General features: G+C 43.5%; 1 protein-coding gene across 1 annotated transcript in view; it reads right to left on the bottom strand.

Moving 5' to 3' along the window:
• Positions 1–9,737, bottom strand: part of Abraxas2 (abraxas 2, BRISC complex subunit) — a 26,746-nt gene that overhangs the window by 10,337 nt on the left and 6,672 nt on the right. Inside the window, exons 3-5 of the mRNA XM_021168731.1 lie at positions 6,231–6,267; positions 3,651–3,717; positions 471–661 (exon numbers count right to left, since the gene is read on the bottom strand). Of these exons, the coding sequence (XP_021024390.1) occupies positions 471–661; positions 3,651–3,717; positions 6,231–6,267 (295 nt within the window). The remainder of the gene's footprint in view (positions 1–470; positions 662–3,650; positions 3,718–6,230; positions 6,268–9,737) is intronic.

Here is a 9,737-nt window from a genome sequence, read left to right as displayed (position 1 = left end):
ACTCTGTAGCCCAGGCTGGCCTCGAACTCAGAAATCCGCCTGCCTCTGCCTCCCAAGTGCTGGGATTAAAGGCGTGCGCCACCACGCCCGGCCCATAATGGTTCATTTTTACAATTTCTGTCTGTGCACTGTGTGTCCTAAAGTTATAATCAGACTCCAAATGAAGCAGAACTATTTTTGCATAATGGGTCACAAGGAAGCAAATTAAGTGTACACCTATAAGAATAACAAACACATCCACGTGATACTTTCTGATCCCCAAACCACTTTAACTCATTTGATTGGCAAGCAAGACCCTGGGAACCCACTTGTTTCTGCCTGCTGAGTGCTGGGGTTACAGATGCAGGCTGCCATGCCCAACTTTTACACAGGTGCTAGGGAGCCAGGCTTTGGTCCTCATCCTTGCTTCACCCTTCCCTCAGGCCTGGTGTCTCTCTTTTTATCTACAGCTGGTGGGAAGCTGTGTTTACCTGCGATTTGGTCTAAAGAGAACATATTCTAAAGCATGAGTAGAATTGTTGGCAGTCGAGATGAAGCTGAAGAGAAGGAAGACCAGGTCTGGCACGCCGAGGATGCGGGTGAGCTGCTTGTGGACGACCTGCTCCCTGTAGGACATCTGCTGCTGGGTGTTTCGCCGGAACCTGTACCATCCGATAACTTTCTGCAACAAAACCAGATGACAGCAAAGTATTAAGAGCTCACTTAACTCCGAATGCATCCAAATGAGCCCCTGTAAACAAATGTTCATGACCACTTTACCTTGGCTAGCCCAGAACTAAGAACAACGTTTCTGACGATGAGTGAATGGATAAACTGGGTAAACTGTGGTGCACCTGTATACTGGACTCATGTACAGTAATAAAGAACAAATCACCAGGGAGGAATCTCAAAATAACTAGGCTTGGTGAAAGATGCCAGCTGTAGGGCGTGGAAAATAGATGCTGAGCAATCTTATTAGTACAAAATTCTAGAAAATGAATTTACAGTGACACATGTAGCATAGCTTTTTACACTGTGTTGTGACCCCATATAGGGCCACATAACTAAAAAATTGGTAACAGTAAAGAGTTTCTAAAGGGCTGGAGAGATGGCTCAGCAGTTAAGAGCACCGACTGCTCTTCAGAAGGTCCTGAGCCCAGCAACCATATGGTGGCTCACAACCATCCATAATGAGATCTGACTTCCTCTTCTGGAATGTCTGAAGACATATAATAAATAAATGAATGAATGAATGAATGAATCTTTAAAAAAAAAAGTTCCTAAAAGTGAAATGATCAAAAATTAACTCAAAAAAAAAAAAAATCAAGTGTGCAGGGCTGGTAAGGTAGCTCAAGAGGTAAAGGGGCTTGCCACCAAGACTGCTGACGTGAGTGTGATATCTAAAATCTACACTGTAGAAGGAAAAAAAGGACTCACACAGTTACCCTCTGACCTCCATCTCTGTGACATGGCTCAAAATGACTGCCCAATGAGTGTGTGACACTCGGGTAAATGCACGTACAATGAACCTGAGATGCATTGATTTCCACTCACCAACCACTCCCTCCTCATTTCCCCCACACTGCCAGTGCTTCCAACTCTGTGCCAGAGTGACAGGGAAATGATGGCACTTCATTCCACTTTGTGTTCTCCTTTCATGTGTGTCCTGGCTACTCTAGACTTCTTTTTACATCTTGTAACCTGCCTGTTCTCTCCCCCTTTTTTGCCTTTCTTTCTTTCTTCCCTCCTTTTAAAAGAGAACTTGTGTGGAGAGCTAGTGAGATGCGACTGTAGGTAAAGTGCCTTGCTATGCAAACCATGTACCCCAAACCCTGGAACCCATGGTAGTGGCTGGATGAGACGTCCCCCGTAAGTCTCACATATTTGAATACTTAAGTCTCCAGTTGCTGTTTGGGGAGGCTCAGCGGGTATATGGCCTTGCTGAAGGAAATGTGCCACTGGGAGCTTTGAGGTTTCAAAAGCCACATGCCACTCTCATTCTGTTTCCTGTTTGATTTGAGATATGAGCTCTCAGCTGTTTCAGCTTCCATGCCTGCCTGTCATGCTGTCCAGCCATCCCAGACTCTGACCCTCTGGAACTAGAAGACCTTTCTATAATTGGGTTGGTCACAGTGTTTTATTTACAGCAATAGAAACCCTAACTAAGCACTTGTCAGGTGGGTCCCGGGAATGGAACTCAGGTTGCCTACAAAAGTAGATGTGCTCTTAGCCATTGAACCATATCTTGACCCCTTCATTTATTTAAAAAAAAAATTTAAAAGGGATTTATTTCTTTAAAATTGATCTGTATGTATGTGTGTGCATTGTGTATACAGATGCCATTGGAGGCCAGAGAGAACATCGGATACCCTGGAGCTGAAGTTACAGGCAGCTGTGAGTTGCCTAGCGTAGGTACAAGGAACTGACATGGGTCCCGTGAAGAGGAGCAAGCACTCTTAGCTACTGAGCCGTTTCTCCAGTCCCTACAAATTTTAGGGCATGAGGTGGTGGATGTTGCTGTTTTGAGACAGGTGTCAGGTAGCCTAGGCTGGCCTTCAAATCACAGTTTAGCCAATGAGAACCTGTAATTCCCGATTGTGCAGTCTCTCCACTTTTTAGGTTCTGGGATTGCAGGCATATGCCACCTTGCCCAGAATAATTGCCATTTTGCAGGATTATTGTTTTGACTATAAAACTAGCTCACGTTTATGAGGTTTCCCTGAAGCTGCAGAGCTCCAGCAACTGAATGCCACCAGAGGAGGGCAGGCCATGTTGCATTGGGTGTGTGGACACTGGTAGGTTACTCATGTACATCTAGGCAGCACCAACTGAACTCAGTGAGTTAAAAGAACAAAGAGGGCATGAAGATGAAAGAGACAAATGTTAGGGAGAGGTCTAAAAGGAGCAGGTGGAGGTGGAAGTGGATAGGATCAAGAAATACACTACTACATGGGTATGATATTTTAAATGAGTTTAAAGTTTTTTTAAAATTAAAAATCTACAAAATTATTTTTCAAATTATAAACTAAAGAGAATGAGTCATCCAGAGTCATTTCAACTGTGTTAGGGTTTTACTGCTGTGACCAGACACCATAACCAAGGCATGTCTTATAAGAACAATATTTAATTGGGGCTAGCTTACAGGTTCAGAGATTCAGTCTACTATCATCAAGAAAGGAACATGGCAGCATCCAGGCAGGCATGGTGCAGGCAGAGCTGAGAGTTCTACATCTTCATCTGAAGGCTGCTAGTGGAAGACTGGCTTCCAGGCAGCTAGGATGAAGGTCTTAAAGCCCACACCCACACCTACTCCAACAAGGCCATACCTTTTAATAGTGCAGTGGCAGAGCATATACAAACCATCACATGTACTACTAATAGTTTTCTGTATTAAAGTTCAGTCTCCGCCCCCCACCCAAGTTTAAGTAAATGAGATCACATTATAAAGACTCATCCATCCTTCTAATGATAGAGTGTAAACACAATTCCAAGTCCATAATTTACCTTTAAAGCCTGCTCACAGGTGTAGCTCAGTAGCCGAGTACTGGGTTTCATCTCCAGCACCAAGAGAGAGTCCCTAACACAAGCCGGTACCATGGGTTCTAACTGTTCTTCCTTTCCCATGCCAGGATGTGACGTCAAGATTGGAGCAAGTAATACATACAACATACCTTCCTCCGATCTTTCAGAATTCTGTCCAAACTCTCTTCATTCACTTTGCTCGCATAATCATAAAAACTGGTTTTTTAAAGAAGAAAAAAATAATTAAAATGCTATCATACTGTGAATAGACAGAACCACAGGGCCTACAGAGCATCTAACCCTGATAGATGCAAGTGCTTCTACTCCAAGGTTGGTAAACAGAGAATCAGTCTAAGCGCTTTCTTGATGGGGAGCTACATTTTGTATCAAATGCTACTGAGAGATTGCTCCATTCAAAAGACATTCCTTCCATGTGTGGAAAGTAATCAAAGAATTACAAAATGTGTGGTTTCAAATGGCTCCACTACTTTGTTTCTAAGTATCAATTACTTATGAAAAAAAAAAGATAACAGCAACTCATTTCCTGAGAAATGAGGGGAAATGAACATCTGTGGATGTTTAACAGACCCTCAGCTGGATGCTTTTCTAGTACATGTTCCAGCCACAATGCTGAGGTATAAGTTCATCCCAATTCAACAAGGCTTTCTGCTGTTTTTGTAAAAGAGACAGCAAAGCTAGCCAAATGGATGATGGAGGGTCTTGCATATGCTAAGCATGGTCCAAACTGCACAGCTAAGGGGACAGGCAGACTGGACTGGAAGCCAAGTCTGGCTAGCTTCTAACAGCTTTGTCTGCTCACCTCCAGAACAAACCAATGTGAGCAGTCAGATATACTCACAGGAGGGTCCTTCCTTGTCCTTGGTTATAGTCTTAGGAATGCCATTCTCCTCCCACCACACGCCCCACAGGCAGGAACACATTCAAGATACAGGGAAGAAACTGACTCGGAGGTCAAGAGACCCCGCTCCAGCTCAGTCACACCTCTCACTGCAGGTCCAAGGACAGACTACTTACCCTACCTACTCTCCTTTGCTTCTTTGCCAAGCAAGAAACTTGAAGTACAAAGATGATTTCTAAGATTTCCTTCAGTTCTAAGTCTGAGTCAAATCCTTGTTCTGAAAGTTCTGCACCTGCAGTGTCTTGTGGTGTTACTCAGGATGGCGAGACAAAGCATGCCCAGCAAAGCTCTGTCAGGCCCAGAGCAGACGCATCCATAGAGGTGATATGTGGTCCAAAACCTGATGGTCTGTCCAGATGAACCCACGGCTGCTTACCTGGCTTCCCTGCTCCTCTTTTAGCTATGTGGAAATGGAAAGACTTGAGGTCCTTGGCTACTTTGTGGCCTCACAGGAAGCCACCCTGCTTGATGGTAATCCTTAAGAATGAGGGTGTATGTGTGGGGTGAGGATGACAGAAATCCCCAGGAGTGCTAGGTGCTTGCAGAGGGGTCAGGGTGAAGACAAAAAGGGACAAACAGCAGAAGAACCAGGCAAAGTGACTAGAAGGGATGAAGGAAGGACATGGCTATCAGGAACACTAAAGAAAAGATAGGCATGGTGGCACATATCTTTAATACTAGTACTTGGGAGGCAGAGGCAGGGGGATCTCTATTTGTCTGAAATCAACTTGGTCTATAAGTTAGTTTCAAGTCAGCCAGGACTACATAATCCTTTGAGATCCTGTCTCAAAGAACAATGACTGATGTTTATGTAGGCACACTGGAAGGAAAACACTGGCCTGGGTTCTGGGAGGGATAGGGGGTTAGAAGCAGAGGCAGGGGAATTTTCTGAAACACACAGCTCAGTCCTCAGGTGAAAGGGTATGGGTTGAGAAGGAAGACAGAGGACTGGAGATGTAGCTCAGTAGTAAAGGGCTTGCTCAGCAGTGAAGACTGCCATCATCCAGCCATGGGACAGAGAGGCCTGGCAGGAGGTTGGGATTATCTACTCTTCGATCCAGGTGCCCCTCTCCTGCTGCTTTCCTCCTTCAGATTGTTTCTCTGCTGTTAGGTTCTGTCCTTCAGTAGCCATGCTACAGAACCGGTGCATATGAACTCAAACACAGACAGAAACGTTTGTATTCCTTTTTTAACTTTGAGATAAGGTCTTGCTGTATAGGCTTTGAACTCACAAAAATTCACCTGCCTCTATCTCCCAAGTGGTGGAATTAAAGATGTGTACCACCACTGCCTGGCTCCTAGCTCCTTTTATTTTAAAGCTGATCACTGAACATTTTTCATTTTTCTCAAAATTAAATGTACATTTATATGTGATTTCTATAAACAATTTTATCTATATATGGTCTTTGATTAACTTTCTTCTATAAGTAAAGAATTCACAACCAGGAGGTTGAGGGGAAGGCTGATTCTAACCACTGACACTATGATTTACATAGCCACCCTTCCCTCTTTCCACTGGAGCACAGCTCCTCAGATACAGCATTCAATAAATAGGATTCTGGAGCTAAGCATGGTAGCACACTTGAGAAGGAAGATCGCAAGTTCAAGTCTAGCAAGATCTTTTCTCAAGCAACCAAACAATAACAAAAACACATACACACAAAACCCCCAAAATAACAAACAGAAAAAAAAGATAGAAAATAGATGAGTACCCTTAACTAAACTTATAATCAGTTACAGGCCTAAATTTACTGGTTTCAAACAACTTTTTCAATAAGGACCCAAAATTACAAAACCAAATGTGTCTTACCTAAAGAGTTTTGAACAGGGCTGATGGTTATGGATTTCTGTAATCAGACAAAGGAAATCAACTCAGTTAGTTATATAAGGCATAGGCAACTATAAAATAGCTCAGGGTTTTAAAAACTTTTTGTATTTATCTTATGTATATGAGTGCTTTGTTTTCATGCACACCAAAAGAAGGAATCAGATTCCATTAAATGGTGATAAGTTACCATGTGGTTGCTGGGAATTGAACTCAGGACCTCTGGAAGAGGGGTCAGTACTCTTAATCGCTGAGTCATCTCTTCAACCCCTATCTCAGGATTTTTTTAAACCAAAATTTAGGATAACCAAGCCCATGTTGTTCTCGTAAACAGGTACCGTGTGTACACTAGGACGGCAGTGCCACCGCTTCCCACTACACCCAGAGACAGTCTCAGAACAAAGCCGAGTGGGAAGTGAGAGGCCTGCGGGTGTCCTGTGTCCCTGTGTGGTGAGTGCACATCTGACAGCTATTGTACGGCTCACTCAATCTTACCTATTTAAACAAAGCATCAAGGAAAAAGTAGCCACTGACTGGAAGCCTTTAATCAACCTGGATAAAAGCTGTGGGGACAGCTTGGGAAGAGAGGGCCTCAACTTTCCTACCATTAATAACCATCTAATGATGCCTGACAACTTGGGCCAGGTGTTTGGAACGCTGGCTGTCCAGTGACTCTTTCTAGGCTGGTTGATATTAAAGGAGACAGTCATTTATAAGACGGATCCTAACAGCTTCTGAAAAGATGCTGGGTTAGGCAGCATGAACAATGGCTTCAAGCTCACCGGGGGCCATGGACTGATGTTTCAGAAGAGCATGAGACTAACTGACTTTCAGTTCTAGTTACCAGATTCTCCCAGAGAGAGAGTGACTCATCACCTACTGTTTCAAAAGAGACAGCTTTGGGATTTTAGGCAATAATTTCACCTCAATTAATATAAAACCAGAGCCTTCAAGGACAGCTATTCTCACTCGGTAACACTGCAAACCACATGCCCGGATGCAGGACTGACACTGACGAAGAGTTTATTTGCCTCACTATGGCACCAACTCATGACACAAAGAGAAAATGTCATCTACAAAAGTCCCTTCTTTTGATGCTTAAAATAATGCAGTGCACAGCCCTGAGTTACTTCAGGCATTGGTAGTCACTGAGATGTGGAGCACGGGTAGCAAAAATATTACTTAGGATTCAGAAAAAAGAAAAGTTATCTTTTACTTAAAGGTAACACTATTTTGTTTACTGAAAGCCCTAGAGCAAGTTTTGAAGTCTGAACAAGTTGTCCTCAAGATAAACTGTCCAGCAGTTTCCTTCTTAATTTACAAACCAGATTAGAGACACACTACAGACATGACCTGGGCAAGCAGCTCACAGGGAATGTCTGTCTAGTATATGTGGAGGGCCTGGATTTGACATCCATACTTGAATATATACTGGAAATGCAATTTTTGCCATCACTTAAGTACATCTGTCAATTTAGATTTTTAAAAACCATCTATTTGTGTGCTTGCAACCACCATAGCATCTATGTGGAGGTCAGGGAACAATTTAGTCTTCCCTTCCACTATGTGGGTCCGGGAGTCAGTCTCAGGACATTATGGTAGGAAGTGCCTTTGTTTACTGAGTTAGTTCACTGGCCTTGCATCCATCAATTTAGCCTTTATTTACTAGATGAATTTTAAAATCCTAGGTGCCAATGATAAACTACTACACACACAGATGACTTAAGAAGTAAAATTCCACTACTTAGAATTTAACATGTATTCGGGTCCCTGCGTGCACCTACACATGCCACAGCATAGGTGTGGAGGTCAAAGAGCAACCTTTAGGAGCTGGCTCTCTCCTCCTACCATGGGAACGTCGAGACTCAAACTCAGGCTGTTGTCTTACTGCAAGCCCTCATACTCAGTGAGCCATCCTGCTAACCCATTTTTTTTTTTTTAATTTTAAAGAGTTAAGCAAAATGAAACCCTAAACTTCCCTATGAAAGGCCCTGCACATAAAACATGTCTTTGCATGGCAGGGAAGGGTTGTGTGAACGCTTTTATAGTCTTTACTCTGGCACAGGTCAGCCGTTCGCTCTCACTTCTGACGCCACTTCAATCTCTACCCTTGCCCCCATTCTCTGTACTAGAAAGCCATTAGAATAGACTTTAAATTGATGATCTGGTGCCAGTGTGACAACTCAGACCCCACTCAGCTTCACTTTAACTTCTGTGTTTCGGGGTTGGAGAGACGGCTCAGCAGTCCTCCTGCCAGAGGCCCCAGGTTCAAGAACCCAAGAGTAGGTGCTCAGATCCCAGGACCCACGTCAGACAGCTCACAACTGCCTATAACGGAGCTGATCCAGGCATCTATATTCACATGTACACACTCACACAGATGAGAGAGAGTGTGTGTTCTTTAACACGCTTGCTACATCAATAAAGCACCTCTCTCTCCAGTCCGCTTATGAAGACTGCCACTTGATGATATGTTTACTACGCTGTTTCTGAAAAGACTAGGCTGTTTATCAAAAGGAAACTGGTTAAAAGGGAGAGGATACATTCATACCCCAGTTCCTCTTTCTCAGCAGTCTTCCCCAGAGTAACTGCTGAGTGTAGCCCTCCTCGCACTCCTGTGGAGGTCTAGCATTATCTTAGGAGCATGTGGAGCTGTTTTTGCTGATCCTTCTTGGAAAGACTAAGACAACACCTTCATTTATTATAGCCCAAGCTGAAATAAGCAACGGCGAGAGACTCGTCCATAGGCTTCTGCTTTACTGTGGTTTTGAGGACGCTATCAAGTAGTCACATATCGATTCGGTAAAAATCAAGCCAGCCGAGTAAGAAACAGCTTTAGAAAAGACCCACACGGGCTGGAGAGATGGCTTAGTGGTTAAGACTGCTCTTTTGAAGGTCCTGAGTTCAAATCCCACATGGTAGCTCACAAGATCTGACACCCTCTTCTGGTAAGGCTGAAGACAGCTACAGTGTACTTAAATATAATAATAAATAAATCTTTAGGTTGGAGCCGGGTAATGGTGGCACATGCCTTTAACCCCAACCCCTAGGAAGCAGAGGCAGGTGGATTTCTGAGTTCGAAGCCAGCCTGGTCTACAGACTGAGTTCCGGGACAATCTTTAGGTTGGAGTAAAACCTTCATTTCCCAGCAACCACATGATGGCTTGCAACCATCAGTACAGCTATAGTGTCATATACATAAAATAAATAAATCTTTTAAAAAAAAGAAAAAGACTCACAATTATAGCTGTCTGCTCTAAGTGACATAACATCTTATATAACTTGTTTTTATTAAGAAAATATTTACTTTAGGGGCTGGAGGGCTTACTCAGCAGCTAAGAGCACTGGCTGCTTGTCCAGAGGACCTAGGTTCAATTCCCAGCACCCACATGGTGGCTCACACCCATTTATAACTCTAGTTCTAGGAGATAGAGATGGTTCATACCCATTTATAACTCTAGTTCTAGGAGATAGAGATGGTTCATACCCATT

This window comes from Mus caroli, chromosome 7, assembly GCF_900094665.2.
Source record: "Mus caroli chromosome 7, CAROLI_EIJ_v1.1, whole genome shotgun sequence".
NCBI lineage: Eukaryota > Metazoa > Chordata > Mammalia > Rodentia > Muridae > Mus > Mus caroli.
Note: the sequence above shows the minus strand (reverse complement) of the source record. Positions and strands in the feature narration are given on the sequence as shown.